This window comes from Mercenaria mercenaria, chromosome 8 (genome assembly GCF_021730395.1).
Source record: "Mercenaria mercenaria strain notata chromosome 8, MADL_Memer_1, whole genome shotgun sequence".
Taxonomy (NCBI): Eukaryota; Metazoa; Mollusca; class Bivalvia; order Venerida; family Veneridae; genus Mercenaria; species Mercenaria mercenaria.
Window position 1 is genome coordinate 5,525,634 of NC_069368.1, and position 27,677 is coordinate 5,553,310.

Sequence of the window (27,677 nt, forward strand, 5' to 3'; positions counted from 1 at the left end):
GCTCATTCGATTAACGATAAAGGTCACAGGGGGCTGAACATGGAAAACGGTTTCCCTGAGAACCACCTGACGCAGATATTTGAAACTTCATATGGTGATGGGACATGCCATGTAGATGATCTCTATTGCAGAAAACCATTAGTGTCTCTTTGAATTTCGCTCCTATCCTCTTTTGACTTCTTCCCTATTACGACTATGCATTGGGGGAGACATGGGCCTCTTCTGATTTGAAAATTAATTGCCCTCCTTCGAAGGAGGAGGGGTATATTGTAAAAAATACTGTTTCCGGATGAAAACTGGAGTACGCTTGGGTCTAGGATCATGAGATCGGGAGATTTGTCATGACCAGCAGATGACCCCTTTTGATTTTGAGTTCGGATCAAAGGTTAAGATCATATTGACAATAGAACTTTTTTGCTAGAAAACTAGATTGTGTTTTGGTCTTAGATCACATTTGATACGGAGGTCATTTAAGACTGGTAAATGACCCATAATTATTAATTTAAGGTCAATATGTCAAATGTCCAGTGAGCAGTGACCAGATAATTTCTGTTCCTTGTCATTATTTGATGAAAGTGTATTACAAATTCTTGTTTTTTATAGAATCTCCAAACATCACATAATCATTTAATAGTCCATAACCTATGCTCACATTTACTGTTATTCCTCTTGTTCCAGTAAAAGCAGTGTTTCCCCATTGATTTGCCTATGAGCTTTGCCAATATATTATTTTATCCCCATTGACAGAGTAAAAGCAAAGTTTAATCCCTTTATTTGGAAAACACTGTTGAAAATGCTTATTAATCAAACGTAGTTTAACTAGAATCACCAAACTTAAGGTATCTGTTCATGCCCATCATCAGAAGCTGTCAACCGCTGTCCACATCAGTCCTTTCAGTGCTTTGATTATGAAAAAGAATTCTTATCGACTTAGTCCAAGTTGAATGGAAATGATCATACCTATATATTGTATTGAAACTTTTCCTTATATGAATTATGGAAATAAGATTTCTATTCCATACATATAATGTTCAGCTACAAGATTTCCGATACTTTCAAAAAATATAAATACGCTTTGCTCTAGCATCCTTTATATGGGAAGTTATCTTCTAGCAGTGATAGCCTCAAAACGCTTCCGTAGATTTTATGTGCATTACTAAGTACTTTAATGTAGATTTTATGCTATAAGAGTTTTCACAAGTGTTTTCCTACCAACACACTGTTAATATTACCCACGAGAACAAAAGACGGATTAGCAGTAATGAATGTATACTTCACTGTTACAATGGCTGTGTTACTGGTCTATCAATGCTTTACTGATTATCAAAAATAAAGCACAGAAGGTTAATAATATATCTACCAAATTATAGTCCGAATCACCAATTATACGTCTACATATACATTTCAATATATTTTCTCCAATTTAACCATTTAAAATTCATGAAAATTTTAAGTCCAAAAAAAAAAAAACACGTCTGCCCGACAACATAAATGAAATTAGAAAGGTTATTATCTTGAATATTGTTTTAGGTGAATTGGTTAGCGGAAGACTGAGAGACGAAGCGAATGTGGAATACATAAACAATGAAACTACAATAACGACTTTCGACACTGAACAAATATATAGATGGATAATAGAATATCCCACTGGACCTTTTGTGAGAATCGTCTTCACAAATGTATCACTGGAAAATAATCAGGTATAGTTGGTTAAAAAGCTTTTTTCAAAGTATTTCAGATAAATAAAATATTTATTTGCAGGGGATGGGGGCTATATAGGCATCATTTTGTCTCGTCCGTCCCTTTTGTTGTCCCGTCCCATTTAAAGAATCAAAAATGTATAAAGCTGAAACTTACAATACGTTTTGTAGTAAAACTACTAGGTCCCATAACTCTGACTTCAATTTCAGATGTAAAATGTCCCAAAATTCAATGACATTCCTTTCCGTATTTCTGGAACCTATTCATGCATTTTACTGAAATTTCACACAAACGTTTGATGATTTAATTATATACGTTTACACAGTCAAAACGTTCTATAGCTCTGCCTTTCATTTTTTACAAATTCGCTCCCCCATTTACATTCCCCCAATGGTGAGGGTTAGAGTGAGGTTGGATGCGCACCAACAACCGTTTTTTACAGGTTGAAAGGCATAAGGCACGTTTCTTTACAGAAGTCCCAAAATTATTACTTTCATTTTGATAAAACTAGAAATGTATTTCATTACTTAGCAGCTATATTAACATGCATTATTTTTACCTTTTACTGCATTAACAAATACTTAAATATGCAAAAACAACAATCGTATAAAAAAGTGAAAATGTATAAAATCTTGATTATTTTCAGATTTATTAGCTCAATAATCAAATACTGATTACATCGTTAATAAAAAAATAGCAATACAAATGATACTTAAACATTTGTGAAAATATGTAAAAGCGATAACATCAAGATAGATATGAAGCAAATTTATATAATACAAAGGTAGACATAGTACTAGAGATCAATTAATGATACCAAATTTAATTCTATCTCGCATTTACCCGTGTACCTGCCTGACACAAGTTAAAAGGCATAACGAAGTAAGTATATGGTTAAATCTCAGTGATAAGTCATTTCATTGTAATGTCAATTTACTTGGTAACTACTGAAGGTTTTTTTGTTGTTGTTGTTTTTTCTGTTTTTGTATGTAATGACTTTATTGTTTTATGAGGTACAAATTACACTTGATCTTAATTTTAGCTTAAATAGTAGATCTAAATTTATTTTATTAGACTTAAAACATGTTCAAATGTCAGACAGTAATCATGTATTTGACATATTATTTATTAACTGAGATAACTTTTCTTGCAATAATCCAGGTATAATTGGGGATTAAATGTTTATCAATGACTAGATATGTAGGACTATCTGCAAGAGCAGCTGCATGGAAATAAAAGAAGAAGTGTCAGAATATCTTAAATAATGTGCTTCAAAATGATCAAATTATGACTGCAGTATCACGTCAGAATAAGTCTTAAATGTTACATATCAGCAACCAGCATTATTTTATAACTGGTTTTCATACTCTAAAATGTTAGGTGCTATCTGGAACAAAGGTCGATAAAGGACTTAGTGTTCCTTCTAGCCATAATGGCATTCAGAGTTCCAAAATTGCATTCGAGCAAAAACCCTCAGACAATTATAAGAGTGATGCACCACTGTTTTGTTTTATCTTAATTGTCTGTTTGTTTGTTTAAGGCTGTTAATTGTGCGCGTGTGTGTCTTTGTCATTTGCAGGTGGGTGTCTACGCTGCTGTGGTTAACGTTTTGTGCTTACTGCGTTTAAGGAAGGGGAATTTCCCTTTTGATTATTCATCGTTGTCCCACTTTTCCCTTACACCATCAACCCCCTCTCTCCTTTTTATGTATTTTGCATATAATTACAATGTAGTTGTTCATTTGAAGCAATACGTCTACAATATTTTTTTCCGTTACAGCTTCTTTTGGTCGTGGGCCAACTTTGCGATGCATGACTCTATGGCTTATTTGGGGTGCTCTGCGCTTCCAGCAAATATACCCTTACCTCAACTCTTTTAAGGTGTAACCTTATGCGACCGATGAATGTACGTGGAAAAAAATTAGATTAAGCATACGCTATCAAGCAATACATTGTTATATGTTGTGAAGGCATTGTCATTGACCAATGTAATATAAATAACATTACCATGTCCGCATTTTGTCATAACTCTGAATGAAAGTATATGGTATATATTAAATTAATATCAATTTTATATTTGTGAGTCGTTCCTTAGCAAAATATATTTTTATTCTGAAAAGTTATTTCATTCTTCTTTTTGCAAAGGCAGAAAGTTACTCAAAGAATTAGTCTATAAACTGCTTGTATGCATTCTTCCGTGGTGGTTACCTCCGACTTCAACTCTGTTTAGCGAGCTAAATTTCAATGTTCATACAAAAATTTTGATTGTCTGGAATTTGAAATAATAAACACAAAATTTTATTGACGATCCAAATACCCTGTATTGGCTGTCTGTAAAAAATACTACAGTTCTGTTATTGCATATGTTCAGATTAAAGGGCATGCAGCGAACTTTCTAACACATAATTTATCAGTGAATAGCTAATTATCAACGCTACGAAGCATAAAAATGTACCGGGTATATGCAATATTATCATCATTTGACGCCTACATTATATTAATGTTTTACAAAACGAACTAAATAGCACTAAAACTTATACATTGAGTCCTTCTGTTGAAAATAATTTGGTCACTGATCACATCACTGAAGTTTCTAATTTAAAAGTTCGTATAGACGATCAGCAAATTAAACTACCAACCATGTACTGGATTCCTAAATTGCATAAACAACCATGTAAAGCCCGCTTCGTCGCTAATTCAAGCTCTTGTACAACTACAAATATTTCAAAACTATTAACATCATGTCTAACTGCTGTGAAAGCCCACGTGGAAAGATACTGCGATAAAGTATACGAAAACTCTGGTAAACATTTATTTTGGTCGATTAAAAATTCTAGCTAAATCCTGGATAAGTTTAAAGTTAATAATTACAAGGTATCTACAGTCAGTACATACGATTTTTCTACTTTGTATACCACTTTACCACATAACTAAATAAATGACAAACTAACTGCCCTAATTCAAAAGACTTTTGCCAGAGAGAATGCTACATTTCTCGCTTGCAGTTTTGGTAAAGCTTTTTTTACTAGCAATATTATTAAACATTATACAATGTGGACCTATGACGAAGTTTATAAAGCCCTTTCCTTTTTCTTGAACAACATTTACATAAGGTTTGGGAATGCAGTTTTTAGACAAGTAGTTGGTATTCCCATGGGAACAAATTGTGCACCCCTTGTCGCAGATTTGTTTTTATATTGTTATGAAAGAGACTTTATGTTGAGCCTTTCTCCAGATACGCAGGCAGATATTATAACTGCATTTAATAATACATGACGCCATCTGGATGATATTCTTGATATGGATAATCCGTTTTTTTGGTCAATTTGTGAGTACTGTTTATCCTAGGGAGCTTCAGTTAATTAAAACTAACAATTCGGATACTGATACTTCGTTTTTAGATTAACATCTCTCTATTTATGACAATATTATACATACCAAAATTTATGACAAGAGGGATGATTTTAACTTTAGTATTGTAAATTTTCCCCATTTGGATGGGGATGTACCTCAGACTACATCTTATGGGGTATATATTTCTCAATTAATTCGGTTTGCCAGAGCGTGTAGTCATGTCAAGCATTTCAATGAACGTAATCTATATATTACAACTTCTTCAGCAAGGCTATCGTTATTACAAATTGCGTAAATATTTTGCTAAATTTTACTATCGTAATTCTGATTTAGTTTTAAAATTCAATAGTAATTTAAACACACTTCTGCGAGAAGGTATTTCTAAACCAGGTTTACAAACTTCGTAAGATCTTGGGTCATGGTAATTTTCCAAATGTATTTGGTAAAATTATAAAACGTTTTATTAAAAGTGGTTACGACCCAACTGTTTTGAGCAGTTTTTAAATCCTACCAGGACTGAACTGTTTTGATATCTGTTATCTGGCCTGTTTCGTCGGGCCCTTAAGGGTGTTACCCTTGTTGCTCTGTCTTCTGAAAAGGCATTGAGTACATACGTTTTTTGGTTCTAAAGGATTGCTTTTTTTTTTTTTATACACGAACATTTTTGTGTTATACATGCCATGCCTTTTTGTTTCCATTACGTGTGTTAGAGATTCACCTGGAGGGGATTACTTTTATTTACACTGTCTCGTGTGGGGGTTAGAGTGAGGTTGGATGCGCACAATAAACCGGTTTAAGCTCCCCAGTGTTGTTTTTGCCACTGACCGTTCCAAGGCGGTGCCCCACTGTGTTCCTTTGTTTGTTCGTTTTGTCCTCTTGTGTGGGCTTTGTGTGTGTGCGCGTGTGTGTGTTCCTTTGTTTGTTCGTTTTGTCCTCGTGTGTTGGCTTTGTGTGTGTGCGCGTGTATTTGTGTGTGTTTATGGTGTGCACGTCTGCGTGCTGTAGGTTTCGTTTTGTGGAGGCTGCGATTTTGGTACGTGGCATTCCCTGTTTGATATTTGTCTTTGTTTTTTAGGGCACCTATAGAAATCGGCCACAGGCCTTAGTGCTGTTGAATAGAAACGAGAAACGGCGTTCCTATATTTAGATTTGTTGCGCCTGTTTGATTTCAAGTCAAGCCAACACATTCATATGTTATATTTCGACTTTCCAGCTTTGATTGTGGAGGATGAACTCGGGTACCCCTGCATGCATTATTTCATCACGGGTTTGTACCTTTGTAGAACCACCGACCTTCATTAGGCCGGCTGGAAATGAAGAATTAAACGCCCCAAGTTATGCTGGACCCCACATCGCAGAGGGGCAAGTGATTTGAAGTCAGCGACTTTTACCCCTCCTATATTTAGAAGTTGTACATTTAAGATATTTATTCTACATTGAACGTACAATTAAAGTTATGAGAAAAGTTAATAGGAATAGTTTGTATATTTCTGTTAAACATGGTAATCTTATCGCAGGATTGCTCCGAAAAACTACTCATTAGCAGAACCACTAACAACACAAGAGCGCAAACAATTGATCATCGTTACAATGGGAGAGTATTTGTTGTTGAAACGAGTGAGACCAACTTGACCATGACCTTCTTGCCATGTCCAATGGAGAGGAATACGAGCAGGGGATTTCGAGCAATAATTACAAAACAAGGTAAAATATGTTCACTTGTTATATTTTATGTATTGAGGATATGGTATACCGTGTCATTATAGAAAGACTGGTGCGGTTTCTTTTTTCATTAAATAAATGTTTAAGCTTTTGAAAACATTGTATGTGCTTGACTGTATCTCTTTTTTAAAAATCTTAAAATAAATATTCAGTGATCATGAAATTTGTTATTTCCTTGCCAAAATCCGTGTTCATTATTGACGATTTTAGTTAAAATGTGTTTTAATATTAAGAGCTTGAAAAGCATGTGTCGCGTAGTTGCAAAGTTTGCACTCTAATGTCAAATTGAATGTACTTTACCTAGTATTTAAACAAATATCTAAGCTTTAAAGTAATTGAGGACATAAGAAAAAATACAGGGCATATATGATTTTGCCAAGTGCAATAAGTAAACAGTTTTGTAACGAATGCAATAGTGTATAAATTATTATACACCCAAAAACATCATAAGATAATTTTGAAATTCGGTTGATAAAGGTTTGGCAAGTAACAATAATTAAACTTAAAGGCTGTAGAACCCAATTTAAGGCGAGTTATTGTTTTAAAAGAAAAATGACGTATCAGATCTTAAACTGTCCGCATTGTTTAGACAAACAGCTGTAATTATTTGCTCTGCACATGTCTATTGTATAAAACAATCGGTCATCGACTTCATATTATGATCAAAAAATTATTTTGAACCTATTACTGGAAAATTTCTACATTTAACAGAAAGTCACGTCTAAAATGAAGCGTGTATATATTTTTTATAAGGCGTTTACCTTTGTGCAATAACGCTTCTGATATTTATTATTATTATTTACATCGCAATACTAAAAAAAAAAAAAAAAAACATTGCAAGTTTGCTTGTCAAAGTAAGAGAGACTGCCAATAAATTCTTGTACATAATAACACATTACTTACTATTGGTATTTATAAATAAGACGATGCATTTATATATAAATAGCAAAGAACAGGATATATTATAACATTTAAGACGTGCCTGCTTGTGTTGCGAAAAGTTCTGTCGAGACGTGGATGAATGAACATCATATATGTGACAGACCGACGATGATGCTCACTTCAATGTCGATATTAAACTTTCCATTCCTGTACACAGAAGAAACGTGGGAGATAGTTGTTGCTCGCCACCATACTATTCATTTACATTTTACTGACTTCTATATGGAATGTTTCTTCGGTAAGTCAGTGTACGTTTTCAAATTTTAAATAATTATCAAGTAAGTAAGTTTGTTAACAAATGTTGACTGATTTCTACGCCAAACTTGTGCGAAATATAGATATAGATCATTGCCGACGATGGCAGTTAGAAATAAATGATATGTTAAACCACAGACATACGATAGTAGTTAAAAACATGATGGAGCGAGCGTTTTTGACCCCATTTAACCTTTAATCCTCGGTCCGAACCAACTAATGCCGGACAATTTAAAATCCACAGGTTTAAACCCAGTAAAAACCAACTAAAAGGTTTTAAACACATATAATATAATGAGTTTACAGAATAAAATATATTGTTTGAAAGAAAGAAAATTTACTGATAATATAAATCCTCATTATGTTACAACAAAAAACGGGAGAAAAATGATAATGGCTACCTGTTCGTCTTGTGGAAAAATGAAATCAAAGTTTGTTAAAAATACTATCACAGCAGGTAATTTAGATATTCATAAAGCAATGTTACCTTTATTACCTAAGAAAGGTGTAACACTCCCAGGATATAATTATTGTGGACCAGGAAATCCTTTAGATAACGGGCCTCCTGTCAACGAACTGGATGCAGTATGTATGGACCATGACTTTTGCAATGACAGCGGTGTAAAAAAGGGTACATGCGACAAAAAAATGCTTTCCAACTTAAATAAAACTAAATCAAAAACATTTGGAGAAAAGATTGCAAAACATTTAATTGTAAAACCTGTAATTAAAACGAAATACAAACTTGGGCTGGGACATAAGTCAAAAAACGGGAAAAGGGGGTAGAGTATACCCCCGGAATCACATGGAGCGATGAATTAGCAGAAGAATAACACAAACCAATTAAAAGAAAATTTAGGAAACGAAGAGTGATAGTTAATGATATTGATGATACTTGGTCAGCTGATTTAGTTGACATGCAAGCTTTTTCAAAAATACAATAAAGGAGTAAAGTTCTTGTTAACCGTTATTGATATATTCAGTAAATATGCTTGGGTTATTCCATTAAAGAATAAAACTGGAGAATCTGTTACTGAAGCATTTGAAAAAATAATTTCTGAAGATAGAATTCAGAAACGAAAGTCCCCGAAGACTGCAAGGATTCCACAAAATTTATGGGTAGATCAAAGAAAAGAATTTTATAATAAAAAGTTTGAATCATTTTTAAATAAAAATAAAATAAACATGTACCATACATTTAATGAAGGAAAGGCTTTAGTAATAGAAAGATTTAATAGAAGTTTAAAAAGAATAATGTGGAAATATTTTACAGCAAATAATACTTATACTTATTTAGATAATTTGCAGGATATGGTTGATAAATATAACAAAACAAAACATTCTAGTATAAAAATGACACCAACCGAAGCTAGTAAAAACTTAAATAAAGGTACTGTTTACTTTAATTTATATGGTAATTTAAAGATACCAAAGAGTAAAGCAAAATTTAAAATTGGTGATCGAGTTCGCTTAAGCAAACTTAAAAGACATTTTGAAAAAGGATATACACCAAACTGGACAGAGGAAATATTTATAATTTATAAAATTAATAATACAAATCCCAGAACATACACTATTAAAGATTTAAATGATGAAATAATTCAAGGTTCATTTTATGAACAAGAACTTTTACCTACTACACAAGAGGTTTTTAGAATAGAAAAAGTTATTAGACGAGACTATAAGAAAAAACAAGCTTTAGTAAAATGGAAAGGTTACAATGAAAAATTTAATAGTTGGATACCATTTAGTGAATTGGAAGAAATTTAAGTTGAAAAATATTAATATTAACTATATAAATGAGTAATAAAAATCTAATTTCTAATAATAATGGAATAGAAACAATAGATCAATTAATTATTCACTTAACTAAACTAGCTGCTGCTTACAGAAAAAGTTATAAATTTTGTGGGAGAGTAAGTACTGGGTTATATATTACAGCAGGTGTCTTTGGTTGTTCAGCTGCATTAGCACTTGTTCCAGCTATTCCTATATTTGTAGCAGTTGCCGGCGCTGTTCCATCAGTAATTACCATATTTACTAACAGACTAAAACTTGACGACAAGAACTTTATTTTAAAAGCACATCATCACAAAATAAAACAACTTATAACAAAAGCACGAACTGGAAAAGTAAATAAAGAAGAAGAGAAAAAGGTTATTTAGGATATTTTTACAATACTATTAGAAATGCAGGAAGAAAAAATTATTCAATGCCTTTTGAAATGTATATGAAAGAATTTAAACTTAACGGATATAAAAGTAAAAAAGAAGAAGAGTTGTATTAAAGGTTAATAAAGATTATTAAAGGTTATTAAAAGTTATTAAAGATTATTTAAGATTATTAAAGATTTTTTCTATAAGTATTTTATATAAATGAGAAAAATTATATCAGTTGAAGGTAATATTGCATCAGGAAAAAGTACGTTTTTAGATATTATTAAAGAATATAATCCTAATTTTAATATAATTCCAGAACCAATTCACGAATGGCAAAATGTTATTGACTCTGATTATAATTCATATAACCTTTTTGAACTTGCTGCTCAAGAACCTTCCAAATATTTATTTCCTTTTCAGCTAACAACTTTAAACAGTCATATAAAAATGTTATCTTCTGCTAAACAGTTTGATGGTGTTTCTATCCTTGAACGTTGTTATTTAACTAACAGTAACATTTTTACAAAACAACATCACGACAACGGTGTTATAAATGACCCCGAGTGGGCAGTATACAATCTTTTCTTACCTGATCATATTATAAAACCATACGGAAAAAACCCAATTGATGGATTTGTTTATGTTAAAACCGACCCAGAAATATGTTTTAAAAGACTCCAAAAAAGAAACAGAACGGAAGAAAACAAAGTTGGTTTAGATTATTTAGAATAACTACACAAATTACACGAAGAATGGTTAAACAGAATGTCTCAAGAAGGTATTAAAATTTTAAAAGTTGATAACAATTTAGAAAAAATGACTTTAAAATCTTATTCAAAAGATATAGATAATATAAACAAATTTCTCAAATCAATATAATTTCTTTAGATGCGTTTTTAAAGATTTTTTTTCTATAAGTATACTATATATAGATGGTTAATAGAAAGATAGATAGAATGATTATGCCAAAATTATCTAGCACTTTAGGAGAAATAATGAATCCAGACAAAAATTCATATAAGAAACTTCTTAAAAGGAGAAATGTTATTAAATCAAAACTTAATCAAATAGTAAGCGATGAATATAAAAAACATGTCATTGATAAATTACAAAATGTTATAGATCCTTATCTTTTAAAAAAATAATTTATTTGAATGGAACTGCGGTTGTCTATTAACTGAAGAAGAAAATGTTGAAAGATTATGTGATTGTCCCACACCAAATAATATTCGAAACAATCCTAAAAAAGTTATTGCAACCGATTGTGACACTAATGAAGAAAAAACATATAAAAGCACTTATGCAGCATCCAAAGACCTTAATATTAATTCAGAGTTAATAACAATGTGCTGCAAAGGAAAAAACCAAGTTAAAAGTGGAATATCAAAAACCAGCGGAAAAAAGATATAAATTTAAATATTTTTAACTTCTTTTTTGTATTTTTCCTTGGTGATTTTTTTTCTAAATATAATATATAGATGGAAATTGAGAGATCTTCAAAACAATATTATAAGAAATTTGAAATTAAAATTACATATAGACGAGATCCAAAGAATCAATTATATTTAACTATAAACGACTCTTATGAAATACTTAAATCTGAACTTAAAACTTTAAAAGGTATAAAAATAAACGTTGTTTTAAAATTAACTTTTGTAAAAATGAGTGCAACTGATACAATATATAAATCAGCTTATTTTCAATCAAAGGCTTTAGAAATAATTAATACAAATGAAATAAAAAAACACTTTACGCCAAGCTTTTGATGAAATAATAAATAGAATTGGTAATTGGATTTCAGAAGGAAGTGGCTGGAGAATAGAGTCAGTTGATGCTCATTATATAAATAGATATAAGTATAGTCCACTGGCTGCTTCAAGTTATTTAGAATTACCAAAACCATTACAAAATTCAATGAAAGGATTAATAAATGTAAAGAACGATGATAATGAATGTTTTAGATGGTGTAATTTAGCTTATAAATTTCCTGTTAAAAAGACCCTCAAAAAGTTTCAAAATATAAAAAACATATAGAAGAACTTAATTATAAAGGAATAAAATTTCCTGTTACATTAAATCAAATACCTAAAATAGAAGTTTTAAATGAAATATCATTTAATATATTTGGTTATGAAGAACCTACAGGTATTTATCCATTGTACATATCAAAATATCAATACGAAGAACACTGTGATATGTTATTAATTAATAAAGATAAGATAAATGACGACTGTAAATCACCAGAGACCCCAGTCCAACATTATGTTTGGATAAAAGACTTTAATAGATTAATGTTTAACAAAACAAAACATGCAAATAAAAAACACTTCTGTAAAAGCTGTCTGCAACATTTTACTCAAGAAAGAATATTAAATGAACATATTCCAAATTGTTTAGCTATTAATGGTACCCAAGGCGTAAAAATGCCAAAAGAGGGAAGTAAAGTACAATTTAAAAATTATCATAAAGGTTTAGCAGTACCTTTTGTAATTTATGCTGATTTTGAATCAATAACTAAGAAAGTTTTAACTGCTTTACCATCAACTGAATCTTCATTTACTGAACCATATCAAAATCATATAGACTGTGGTTACGGCTATAAAGTTGTTTGTTGTTATGATAACAGTTATACTAAACCAACCCAGATTTATAGAGGCCCTAATGCAGTTTATAAGTTTATTGAAAAAATGCTTGAGGAAGAGGAATATTGTAATGAAATATTTAAAGAACATTTTAACAAAGATTTGAGAATGTCTAAAAAGGATGAAAGTGAATTTAAAAAACAAAAGTTTTGTCATATCTGTGAAAAAGAATATATAGAAGATTCAATCAAAGTACGTGATCATTGTCATATAACAGGAAAATTCAGAGGAAGTGCTTACTCAGAATGTAATATTAATTTTAGACTAACACACAAAATTCCTGTTATTTTTCATAATTTAAGAGGTTATGACGGTCATTTTATTATGCAACAAATAGGAAAATTCAAAAAAGAAATTAATGTTATTCCTAACAATATGGAAAGATATATGGCATTTATGATTTCCGACTTGGTCTTTATTGATTCATTCCAATTTATGTCTCAATCATTGGATAACCTAGTAAAAAATATTCCAGAATTTAAATACACATCAACTGAATTTAATTGTGGAAGTGTTGAATTATTAAAAACAAAAGGTGTTTATCCATATAATTACATGGATTCATTTAAAAAATTCAAAGAAACAAAATTACCTTCTAAAGAAGATTTTTATTCAATTTTAAATGAAACACACATATCTGACAACGAATATGAACATGCTAAAAATATCTGGAAAAAATTTAAAATTAAAACAATGGGAGAATATCACGATCTATATTTAAAAACTGACGTATTACTTTTAGCTGATGTATTCGAAAATTTTGTTTAGAGTACTACAAATTAGATCCTTGTCATTATTTTAGTAGCCCTGGTTTAGCTTGGGATGCAATGTTAAAAATGACTGGAATTAAGTTAGATTTAATAACTGATATTGATATGTATCTTTTTATTGAAAAGGGACTGAGAGGAGGAATAAGTTATATTTCAAACAGATATAGTAAAGCAAACAATAAATATATGAAGGATTATGATCCTAAACTTGACAGCAAATACATTATGTACCTCGACGCCAATAACCTTTACAGTTGGGCTATGTGTCAACCTTTGCCCTCTGGAAACTTTAAATTTATATCCGAAAAACAATTCAGGAAATTAATTGCGAAAGGTAAAAGTAACTTTATAGTTGAATGTGATCTTGAATATCCAAAAGAATTACATACTGTACGTAATGATTATCCTTTAGCTCCTGAAAAAAATTAAAATAACAGACGAATGGCTTTCCAATTATAGTAAAAATATTAAAACAAAATTTGAAATAGGAAAAAGTAATGTAAAAAAATTAGTTCCAACTTTAATGAAAAAACAAAATTATGTAGTTCATTATAAAAATCTTGAATAATATACACAATTAGGGTTTAAAGTAACAAAAATACACAAAATATTAACTTTTGATTCATCTCCTTGGTTAAAAAAATATATTGATTTTAATACTCAAAAAAGATCTAAAGCAAAACATTCATTTGAAAAAGACCTTTTTAAGTTAATGAACAACTCTGTATTCGGTAAGACGATGGAGAATTTACGCAAGAGGGTTAATATTAAATTAACTCATGATGAAAACCTTTTATTAAAATATATAGCAAAACCTTCATTTGTTAGTTCAACGATGTTTAACAAGAATTTGTTTGGTATTCATAGAATAAAAGAAAGCTTGTTATTACACAGACCTTGTTATGTTGGAATGTGCATTCTAGATTTATCAAAATATTTAATGTATGATTTTCATTATAATTACATTAAGGAAAAGTACGAGGGTAATTGTAAATTACTTTTCACTGACACTGATTCATTATGTTATGAAATAAAAACCAAAGATGCATATGAGGATTTTTATAAGGACAAAGATTTATTTGATAATAGTGATTACGATAACAACTCAAAATTTTATTTCGACAATAATAAAAAAGTAATTGGAAAATTTAAAGATGAAGCTGCCGGCATTCCCATTGTTGAATTTGTTGGATTAAGAAGTAAAATGTATTCATATTTATTATATTTATTAGAAAACTAAGTTAACGTTAAAAAATGTAAAGGAATTAAAAAACTTGTTGTTAAGAAAACAATAGTTCATAAAAATTACAAAGATACTTTGATTTATTCAACCCAGAGTAATCACACCTTTAAAGTTATTCGTTCTGATAAACACAATCTTTCCAGTTATGTTATAAATAAAACATCTTTATCATGTTATGACGATAAAAGATATATTCTTGATAATGGTATAGATACATTAGCTTATTCTTAAATTAACTCTTAAATAACTCTTAAATTATAGAACCATAAATTGTTAATTGAATATTCATAACATTTAAAAAATTAATATAAATAACATCATTTATTTTAAATTTATTAGCATAATTAATAGAAATAGATTCATTTTTTCTGTTATTTTTTATATTATAACTTTGAAGAATTACATTTTCTTTATTTTTTAGTTGTAATTTAGCTTCTCCTTTATCTAATTTAATTGTATCAACAAGAATAATTAAAATGCAATTAAAATCAATTCTTACATTATTACCATTTTGAACTAAACCAGGACTAGCATTTACAGATTTCCATTGAAATAATCCACTATCAGTATCTTCGGTATAACATGTTAAGAACAATGGAGGTTTTCTTATTAATTGTCTTTCTATTTTACTTACTTTTTCATTTATATTATTAAATATTCCCATTATATTAATTATTCCAGTTATATAAAAACACTGTAATTAAATAAAGTTTTAAATAATGGTTTATTCCAAAAGTCTGTTTCCGTCATAAGATACATGTACATATTCATCATTAGATCATCATCATTATTCCACCACCTAAATGCGATATTGGACTTTTATGACTTTTACTCGGTTCAGCTTTAAACCCGGCCCCCGCTAATAAAATCTTAATATCTATTATATAAATTCCAGGTTTTTCAACTATAAACACACCCCTCAAAAGCACATCTGGTACAGCCACTTTATGTTGTTGGTTTATGTGTATAAAATCTTTAAAATCTACGATAATTCCAGGTCTTAATTGAAAAGCATTTAAATAGTTCAGACCGACCATATCTTCATATGTTGAATTTATCCAGGCACCATGACGGTTAAATACTTTTTCATTTTTACGTATTCATAAAAAACCGTATTTAAACCTTGGATCTGTTTCATAAAAACTGTTATATTCAAAAAGAAACACTTCATGTTTTACTTTTTCTATTTCTTTTTCCAATTCTTCTTTTATTTTTTTATCTTTCTTTTTAAGTTTAAGAATTATTTCAGCTAAATCATCAAGTCGTTTTGTTGTAGCAGCTTCAGAAGCAGATAGATTGTTAACAGTATTCTTTGTTCTAGCTAATTGTGTTTCTTGTTTCAAGAAAGCATCTTTTACTTCTATAATTTTTTCCCAATTATTAGAAATTTTTTCATCATTAGTTGCAATTTCTTCAACATTAGCGGTTATTGCTTTAGTATTAGCAGTAATTACTTGGGTATTAGCAGTGATTGATTCTCCTTGTTTATCTGATATTTTAACTACAGAGTCCAAATCATTTATTATTTTTTAAATTTTATTAATAAATTCATTAATATCTTCTTGTAATAAACCTTTAAGTTTACTTAAGTCTGCGTACTTTATATTGTGACGTGCATCAACATTATTAATCATACCTACAAGTTGTTTCTTCAAATTTTCTAGCTGATTATTAATTATGTTAATTGCTTCAGTATTAGCAGTAATTAACTCTCCTTGTTTAACTGATTTTTCAACTACAAAGTCCAGTTCATTTTTATGTTTTTCAACTTTAGCATTAAGCTGCGTCATATCTTCTTGAAATTTTTTTGTAATATTACTTAATTCTGCATACTTTAAATTGTGACGTGTATCAACAGTACTAATCCAAACTCGAATTTGTTTTTTAAAGTCATCTATTTTAGAATTGAGCTCTTCTTTAAGGTTATCTAATGCTGTGTCATGGTCATCACCTCTTTGTGAAGCTGCCTTTTCCAATTCAGATTTATATTCTGCAAGTTTATTTGAAATTAATTCTAATAAATCTTTATGCTTATTTTCAGTTTCAGTATTTAGTTTATTTATTTCTGTTCTGATTTCTAACTGATACATATTTTGTAACTTTTTCTCAGCTTCAATAATCTTGTCTTTTAGTTCTTCATGTTTAATCATACTATCTTTTAATTCTTGAACTTGATTGTATAGCTTTTCAAAATTGGTTCTAAATACTTTCTTTATGTTGTCATCTGTCAAATCAGATTTCTCTTCAAGTTCTTTAATAGAATCAACCATAGCTTTCATTTCTTTTTCAATTTTATCTTGTAATTCAACTATTAATAATGAATTCTTTTTAAAATTTTTTGTTAATTCTTCAATATTCTTTACTTCTGTTTCTAGTGTCTGTTTTATACTTTTAATATCTTCAAGATTATAGTCATTTATTACACTTTGAATTTTTTTAAACACAAATCGTTTTGAAACTGCATCGTTGGGTTTATCTGGATCTCCTAGGTTTATAAGGTTATTACCTCTCATATCTAATGCTCTGTTCATTGTGTTATCAAGTTCCTTATTTTTGTGAAGATACGATTCCGTTTCCTTTTTAAGTTTTTTGAATTGTTTTTTAGTAGCATAATCACTTAAATCAATATCAAATTTAACTTTACTTATACTGTCAGGTTCACTTATTTGTTCTATATTATTAAAAACTCCCATTATATATTACCAGTAAAGTTTTTTCTAAAAAACTTCCTTGGTTTGTCAATATATAGGAAATCATATTTTTGATTTGTTGCATTAGCAAAAGAGTTAGGGTTAATATTTTGTTCATTACAAATCATATCATTTTCTCGTTTACCTGGACTTTCAAATAAAATATAATGTGAACAGTTAATACGGATATCATTTGGTGTTTTATAGTAAGACTAACTTAAATAAATAACACAACAGTTTTTGTGACGTCCTTGAATAAAGTATTTTGTTATTTCATTTTGAACCTTTTTATCTTCACATACAAAATCATCAAATATTACTACTTTTTGTTTTTCTGATTCAAGATTCTCACAAGGTTCAATTTGGTTGGAGTCAGCCGAATATTCAAGTATTTCATTTGGATCTACTTTAATTTTTTTGCAATTTGACTTAATTGGTTAATTAAATCTTGATATTTAGATTGTTCTAGGTTTTTAGCATATAAGTATAATTTATCATAATAGATAAGAGGTTTTCGAAGTATATGCATTAATGTATTTGTTTTTCCAGATCCAGAAGATCCACATATTAACATTCTAAAACATGAATCTGGCATAAAGGGATATTGCTTAAATTGTTTAAAGTTATTAGATTTATCACTTTTTGTATCATAATTTGGAATTTCCATTTATATATAATAATACATTATCTTACATTATATTACATTATTTTACATTATTTTACATTATCTTACATTATCTTACGTTATTATATAAATGCAATCAAAACGTAATGAAATAAGAATAAGAAAAAACTTAGTCGGGCAAAAGATGAGAGCTCTTAGAGAAGAAATAATGAGAGAAAAAATTAAGAAAGCTACAAATCGGGACATGTATACTGAAATTTATAAGCCAATTACTGAAGGAATAGAAAGTCAAAAAGAAAAATCATCAAGTCAGTTAAAAGCATTACCTGGAATAAAACAACAATTAGCGTTATTAGGTGATGAAATGAAAGACATACAAACATATCAAGGTTTACCACAGCTATTCCAAGAACCGCTACCACCATTGCCGGACTCCTCTGAACGTGTTACAAATCTTGAAAAAATATTGGCAGATTATGAAAATAAAATAAGAAAAGAACAAGCTTTAAAATCGACTTCATCGATAGATTGGGGAGATGAACCTGTTGGATGGGTTCCTCAAGATGAACTTAAGAGATTAGAAGATTATGGAAGAAAAAAGATGTGAATAACTGAAACAACTGATGATTCAACTGACGATACAATTGAAGAATCAGACGAAGAATTGGGAGCAAGACCAAAAGTATTTACAGTTAATTTTAATAAAGATATTGATTTAGATCTTTTAGATGAAAAACAATATTATACGCCACAAGAAGTGTTTGATTTTTTTCACACTGAATCTGAAAATCCTGATGAAAAAATGACTAGGGAAGAAGTAGAGGATATCATAGAAAAGGTATCAAAGAAAATAAAAAAATTGGGTAATGAATCTGGTGCAATAACTAGAAAGAAAAACAAAACAAATTTCGATCTGAAGCAAAAGGAAGCAATTATAGCTAAGTCGGAAAATTATAAAAAATATAGAGACGTAATCATTGATATTTTAAAACAAGGAAAAAAGTATATGGGAAAAGGAATAAGATATCATAACCCATATAAAGTTTCACCAAATGGACAATATGGTAATTTAATTATTAACTTAAATAAACTTTATGGTCAAAACAAATTAATTGCTAAGGATCAAAGAACCGGAAAAGAAGTAATTAATACTGAAGTAGATAATGATTTGATTGATTTGATTAATAAAAGATATAACAATAATAAAAAACATTCAATTCATTCTAGAAAAATATTTAAAGAATTAACAGAAAAATCAGGATTACCTATAAATAAAAGATCTATGAAATTTAAAAAAGTAATTAGAGGACAAGGTTATGACGTTTGTCCATGTAATCCAAAAGAATTGGTTAATGAGTTGGAGTTAATTTGTGGTTCAATTAATGCTGGAAATAATAATGAAGAACTAAAAAATGAAGGTATTAGCATAATTGATAAACTATTAAAAATGAATTCACTCTTACCAAAAGAACATGAAATGTTATATAAAAATTATTTTTCTTGAATTTAGATTTTAATTATATATAAATGGAACAAAAAAATAGCATTTAGTTCTGAAACAGTTAAAGATAATAACAAAAATACTCCGAGTGATTTTACAATCAGATTTAGTCGTTCTTTAGTTTTAGATAAAAATAAAACTTATGTTGTTGGTTTGGATAGTATTAACACTATGACCTATTCTTGGCATTATATTAGTGATGAATATGACAATAAAAGAATTCGTTATCATAATGGTAAGGATTGGAAAGATATCATATTTACAAATGGTTGTTACAGTTACACAGATATTAATAATTATATTAGGGAAACATTAATAAGTAATGATGATTATGAATTTGATAAATGAGACATTGCTCCAATAAGTTTGGAATTTGATTTAAGTAGTTTTAAGATTTTGATTTCAATTAAAGATAATTTTATGTTGGATTTGGAAATATCAAATTTTCATACATTGCTTGGATTTGAGAAATAAAATTAAACAATACTGAATGGGGAACTACAACACCAAATATAACTAACTCTGTGGATACAATTCATATTCATTGTGATCTTATTGATAATTCACTTGTTGATGGTAATTTCAGTGATATTATCTATGCTTTAAGTACTGCAGATTTAACAAGAGCTTATCCATTTACAAAAGAACCACAAAGAGTTGGATATTCTGAAATTAATAAATATATTATAAATTCAATTAAAATATATATTACAGATGTATTTGGTAGAATAATTAATTTTAATGAAGTTGAAACAAGTTTTACACTAATATTAAAAGAAATTAATTAAAATTTAGTTTTATATAATGTACAAAAAAGTTTATGATAAAATTAAAGGAATATTTATTTATGTTGATGCTCACACAGGAAAAGAAATCATACATGGAACAGGTATCTTTGACACTTTAACGAAATTGCTTTCAAGTGGAGTTGCATCTTCAATTAGCACAGCTGGAAAAAAAGCTTTGGAAACAGCAGGAAAAGCAGCACTTGAAAGTGGAACAAAAAAGGTTGGAACAGAAGTTGGAAATTTAGCTGCTAATAAAATTATTGAAAAATTTAAAAAGAAACCTGCTCCGGCAGTTGGTAATTTAATTGCTAAGGAATTACAAGAAAAGTATAACAGTAAAAATAGTAAGGAGGAGGAGGATATTCATATGAGAATAAATAGAATATTGTCAGGATCTGGGACACGTAAACGTATTAACAGATTAATTTATAAAAACTAAAGTTTTAACTTTAATAAAAAATAAAATAATATATAATATATACATGTTTAGAACAAAACAAAATTGTGAAAGATATGAATTAACTCCTATTCAATTAGATACAGTCTTGGGAAATAATGTTAAGCAACAAAAAACGGATATCATTTTACAATTAATGATAGAAGCTCATATTTTGATTGGTTTAATGCTTATTTTGAAGTAAGTTTTAAAGTAAATAAACTTGCTAATGGTAATAATTATGCTGATGGAGACCAAATTGCTTTAATTAATAATGCAGCTTCAGTAATCGATCAGTTAGTGGTTAAACAAAATGGAAAAATTGTTTATGATTGTAATAATTTATATAAGGTAGTAAATGTAAAGAGTTTGGTTGAATTGTCTGAAGATTATGTAAGAACAACTGGAACAAATGAATTTATCTATTTAGATACTACTGATACTGCTGAGAGCAGGAAGGATCAAGCTAAATATAATTTGGGGTTTGCTAATAGAAAGGCATTAATCCAAGGTGGTAATGAGGTAAATGCTAAAATTTCATTAAATAATTATTCATTTTTTCAGGGTTTAGAAACTAATATTATACCTCCAAGTCAAATTCAAATAACACTGCAGCTGACAGATGATGATGAATTAATTTTTAGAGCTAATGCTGCTGATGCTGGTAGAGTAATTGTAACAAAATTAATTCTATGGGTTCCACGTTTGGTTTTTAATGAATTTGGACTTAATTTAATTTCTGAAAGATTTACAAAAGCAAGATGGTCATACCTTCGGGAAATGATGACGCAATCAACTGATACACAACAGATTAATTCAACTTTTAGAATAACGGCTGGTGTAACAAAACCACAACATGTATTTGTTTATTTACAACGACCTGACAAAAGTAATGCACAAAGACAGAATCCGCATTTATTAGATACATTTAAAGTTAATGCAGCAGATGATAATGATTGTACTTTGAGCTCTTGTCGTCTTGAAGTTGGTAATGGTGTTTTTTATCCAGAAACAGAATACACAAGTATATCAAGAATATATGATGATGTAATTAATTATTATTATAAACAAAATAATAAGACTACCGGAAGTCTGCTAAATAGATCAAACTTTAATAGTTTATTTGGATTTGTTCATTTTAACTTGGAATATAAAAAGGAAGTAATAACAGAAGATCCTAAACAAATTACATTAACAATTAAATTAAATACACTTCCCACTGCAAGATATCGTATTTACGCAATTGTATTGTATGAGGAAACAGTTGAAATAAATACTATTGGAAATGAACTTATTGTTTGCTTAAAATAAATATAAATTATATATAATGACCTCAAATTATATTGAATATAAAGTTAACCTTACAGATGGACAAAAGAAAAATTTAGCACAAGCTTATAATAATAAAATTCCACATACTTTTAGATTAAAACATGAACAATTACATGGAAACTTTCCTTTACTTTTAACAAAAACACAAATTAATCAAATTTAAAAAGCTGTTGCAAATAAGAAGGGATTAGAAGTTAAAATTTCAAAAAACAAATGTCCAGTCAAGGTCAAAATGGTGGATTTTTAGGAGCTTTGGCTGGTTTGTTAGGAAAAACAATTCTTCGAATGGCAGCAAAAATAGCTCCAAAAATATTAGCCCCTCTAGGCATTGGCGCTTTGTCTGGGTTGGCCAGTACTGGTGTTAGTAAAATACTTGGAAATGGTATGATTTCAGTAGCTAATGATAAGAGAAATATAATATCACCATATCTTACACCTAATCAAAGAAAGCAACTAGTAGGATCTGGAGTGATTAAATTAACACAAAAACAGAAACAAAATGGCGGTTTTTTAGGCATGTTGGCTGCTACTCTAGGAATACCTTTGATTACATCTTTGTTAAGTGGTAAGGGACATGGCCAGGGTATACAGATTGATCTCAGAGAAGACCTTACAGACGAATTCCTATAGTAAAAAAAAAAATAAAATTTATAAACAAACCTATTTCTAACTTTGAAATTGAACAATGGGTAAAACAATTAAAAATTAAAAACTTTAGGGGTGTATTTAGTAGAAATAATTTACCAAGAGTAAAACTCTCGGAGACCACAGGTTTACCAAAATCAAAGTTGAATAATGAATGTGGAATTATAAATCTAGACGACTCTGTTGGACCTGGAACACATTGGGTTTGTTACTTAAATAATATGTATTTCGATAAAACCAGAGGTTTTCTGAGAAATGCTTTGTATTTCGATCCATTTGGACTTCCTCCACAAAAGGAAGTAATTAATTATATACCAAATGTAAAATATAACAATGTTCAATATCAAGACAAAACAAGTACACTCTGTGGTTATTATTGTTTATTTTTCATAAAAATGTTACAAGATAAAATATCGTTGTATGATTTATTGTATAAAATACTAAAAGTTAATAATGTAAAACAAAATGAACAAACAATTATAAATTATTTTAATAAAAAAAGTTAAAACTATTGTTTTAATAAAAACTTACTAAAGATAAACACAAACATTGTGCACGATATTTCAAATATAAAAATAAGCGTTTACATTGTAAACGTTACTAAAAATAGGCGTTTACATTGTAAACGTTACTAAAAATAAACGTTACTAAAAATAGACGTTTACATTGTAAACGTTACTAAAAATAAACGTTACTAAAAATAGACGTTTACATTGTAAACGTTACTAAAAATTGGCGTTTACATTGTAAACGTTACTAAAAATAGATTTACTTTATTTTACTATAGGTTTTAACAATAATTTGTTAAAATCTTTTTTTTTCTTTTTTTAATTGTCCGGCATTAGTTGGTTCGGACCGAGGATTAAAGGTTAAATGGGGTCAAAAACGCTCGCTCCATCATGTTTCTAACTACTTACTATGTATGACTCAGATAAGTGCCTTTCATATTTTTCCAGTAATAAAACCGGCCTCGTTGCAGATGTGGCTATGTCTCTTATTAGCTGATGAATAATGCGTAACATTTTTATGATAAACGGCTGATCAGACCTATATATCACATGCATACACTTTTTCCTCTAGCTACATTGCCCTAATAGTTCTAGTACCATTGATTTTGAATGTTTTGAATCTGTTTAAGGTATTACTCAATATCTTATACTAATTGCATACGACTGATGATGTTCAGCTTCAATGTAAACGCTATATGCTTGAACTGTTCTTCCCTGGTCTATTCCCGTCAGACGAAGTCTTTGAATCAACAACTTGCGAGTCCTATCGTGTAGACGTTTACCCTTCATGTACAATGTGTTGGTCTATTTGACGCACCTAATGCAAAAACTGGTTTGCAAACTACAATAAAAGCAATACATTAAACAAAACTTACCTTCAATCAAACAGAAAACTTCATCTTTTGTCCATATACAATTTATTACGATGGGCAAATCTTTGAAAATAATTTAAAGTCACTTTTTATAACACATGTCATAGCTTACGTCATAGAAAACAATGTTAGTTTTATACTAATTGCATACGACTGATGATGTTCAGCTACAATGTAAACGCTATATGCTTGAACTGTTCTTCCCTGGTCCATTCCCGTCAGACGAAGTTTTTGAATCAACAACTTGCGAGTCCTATCGTGTAGACGTTAACCCTTCATGTACAATGTTGTCGGTCTATTTGACGCACCTAATGCAAAAACTGGTTTGCAAACTACAATAAAAGCAATACATTAAACAAAACTTACCTTCAATCAAACAGAAAACTTCATCTTTTGTCCATATACAATTTATTACGATGGGCAAATCTTTGAAAATAATTTAAAGTCACTTTTTATAACACATGTCATAGCTTACGTCATAGAAAACAATGTTAGTTCTGTCATCAGACGTTCATCTTTGTAAATAATGTATAGAGGTATGGTTTCTCTAAGAGCAGTCCCTGCCGCTATCACTGTAGCAGTAGCACGTCTTCTAGAAGTGATGATATATGGTTTTTCCCCCTTCCAATTGCAATTTTGGGTAGTGGAAAATCTAACGTTATGTCTGTCTCATCAACATTCCATATGGATGCAGGCATATTCAAAAGTTCATGTTTAATGAGAAATTTCTCAAGTTCATCAAAATAGTTAGCAATATTACTATTTGTGCCACCCTGTACACGAGCAATAGACCTTTTTCTGGTACTTCAGTATTCCATTTGTTTCGAACAATAAAATCACAAATCAAATGGTTTATCGCGGCCAGAAATTTGTACAAACCGGACAGAAGTTGCAAAATTGTCATTTGTGCAGGAAAGAAGCGTTTACCATAATGTCCAGTACTGGACAGGTATAGTGACATACGTTTAAGATATCATGCTTTCTGTTTATGCAGGTAAACTTGTGTTTGGTTAAATTTCAACAGAGCACAACTGTCTGAACAGTGTACAAACTCATTACTGTTTTTTCAGGCAAGGGTGAAAAAAAAGTAGTAGACAATGAAAGCAGTAACATTTTTATTATTCTTATTAAAAAAAAAATAAACAATGAGACAAACATTTCCAACATCTTTGGACGGTTCAAAAATCCCATGTTAAACATACGATAAAGCCCGAAACGCGTGAAAATGTTCCGAATGTAAATCGGGTGAAGTAGGCGCTCTATGTATAGAGTTAGATTATGTGTCTTGATACTGTACCAGAGGGGTCGGTCAATTGTGGGTTATTGATTACACTGGGCGAGTCTACTTACTTATAACTTGAGGATGAAAAAAAACGTGTTTTTTAAATGTTGCTCTTAAACAAGGGTGGCGGTTGAACTACAAAAAGTACAACAGTTAATTCACAACAAATCGTACGGTATGTTTTATAATCAGTAGAAGCTAGTCGTATTTACGCTTATGAGACCTGTTTCACCCATAAGTAAAGAATTCACAGGTCCATCATGAAATATTTTCCCCAGCGCGCATATACTTCACCTATTCAATATGATCGCGGCCTCCAGGCCACGATCAGTAATACTAATCTTTGCCAACTGTAACTTTAACATCTTTAAAAGCAAGCATATTTTCAGCAACTACACAAACCTGCCGCCGCTGATACCCATAACCTAGCCTAGACATCTTTTTAATATGCTGTGCCAATTCTGCTTCCTCTAGTGGTGTGAAATAAGTAGGATGCCCAACTGATCCAATATTTGCATGGCTTTTAATGTGTGGACGAAGTCCTGATAAAGCACACATTTACTGAACTCATCCAAATGTTAGTAATGTTAGACTAAAGTCACGGCCCGAGGTTTCGTAGTCAAGACAAGGTTACAGTCCATTGTGTCTGCTCTTAATGCATTTTCTTAACTGGGTAGAACTATAACATCCTTTGCACTGCTCATGCAGCTCTTCGTAATATTTTTCTGAGTTTGCGCTCGAACTCAGTAATACTGCATTTGTACCTGTACCTACTATGTGACTTATAACTAGTGCGTGTGTGTTCGGGTGTAACGTCTTTGTCAACAATTTTTCAGTCATTAAGTGACAGTGTCTAATTTGTAGCAGTGAGCACAACGGACGACTTTATAGTGCTGCCTCACTGGAAAAGAAATATCACACCGTGGCATGATATCCCACCTAGTCACATTATACTGACACCGGGCTTAGGTGTAAGGGAAGGACAAAAAGAGGTCTGTTAAATCAGCTAGTCTCTTTATGAAGTATAATTTACTCTTGTAACTACTAAGGTTGTCTGAAAACTATAAGCCACTTTTTGTCTTTGGTGTTATTCAGTTTTTTTAAATATATATATTTTGATACAAACGTCAATCAGGTATGACATTTCAAAATTTTTAATGCACCGTATTTTCGTTTCAGGAGGAAAGGGCGACAAGTATGCACACGCAGATTACACGAATGGTGAGGAAAAGACGTTGATTTACAATTATAGGTTTAAAAGATCCATAGACTTGTATCCAATTATAAGTTTATGACCGCACTCGAAAACGTAATATAACGGTTGAAGGTCACAGGGTAATACTATACTGAACAAAATAGCTAAACGTCTTTCGCTAATGTTCCGTGTTGTTATTAACAAACTAAAAGTTTAAAAAAGAATATTAAGTGACGCGAACGCATAATTTTATTCAATTTACTAAATCACACCATTTATAAAAAGTCACAAAACACATAGAAGCTGTGTTTTAGAAAACGAGTGAATACCATTTGTAAGAATACGAACTTTTCATACTAATATGTTTTACTAGAGAATAGTATATGACACGTATGATGAATGCTCTTTTAAGAAAAGGCACATTAACAAAGTTATTTTTTAACATCTTCCAAAATACATTTTAGTTTTAAGTATGTACATGTAAATTGTAAACATTTTTATTTATTTTTGTGACCTGTCAAAATTGGTTGAAATCGTAAAATAAATGAATATATCTGACGACATGCTTTGATTTTGTTGAAATTTCGGCATTTCATCAATAACATATTGTTCTGAGTGTACACTACAGCTCAAGAAGTATTTTTTATCATTTTGAAGATATTGGCAAAATGAATGGGGTGGGATGGGGGATGGGTTAGCTGTTTTGTTCAGTATATGTTGGTTGTATATAAGTTTAGTAAAGCGTTTATTTTATAGATAACAAACGTCCCAGAAAATCTTTATGTAATATTTACATGCATATTGATATGAAAAACTGTTGAAGTTCACCTTCTGGCAGGACACGTGTAAAGTTTTAAATATTTCTTTTCGTTGCTTCACTTAAATTTGAAGTGAGGCTACCTAAGTAGATATCTCTAGTTTCTCGTTTAGGAAATATCCTTCATTTAACTGATGCAATCAGTTTGATCATATAAATGCTATTCAGTTTAAATGTCGCAAATATAGGTCGCAGTAA

The 27,677-nt window shown here is 29.9% G+C and overlaps 1 protein-coding gene across 2 annotated transcripts in view; it reads left to right on the top strand.

Annotated features, from left to right (window-relative positions):
* Nucleotides 1–27,677, top strand: part of LOC123523149 (uncharacterized) — a 251,417-nt gene that overhangs the window by 51,068 nt on the left and 172,672 nt on the right. For both annotated transcript variants that reach the window (XM_053549270.1, XM_053549271.1), the window contains exons 2-5: nt 1,531–1,700; nt 6,572–6,758; nt 7,753–7,956; nt 26,647–26,688. In XM_053549270.1, coding sequence (XP_053405245.1) covers nt 1,531–1,700; nt 6,572–6,758; nt 7,753–7,956; nt 26,647–26,688 — 603 coding nt within the window. The remainder of the gene's footprint in view (nt 1–1,530; nt 1,701–6,571; nt 6,759–7,752; nt 7,957–26,646; nt 26,689–27,677) is intronic.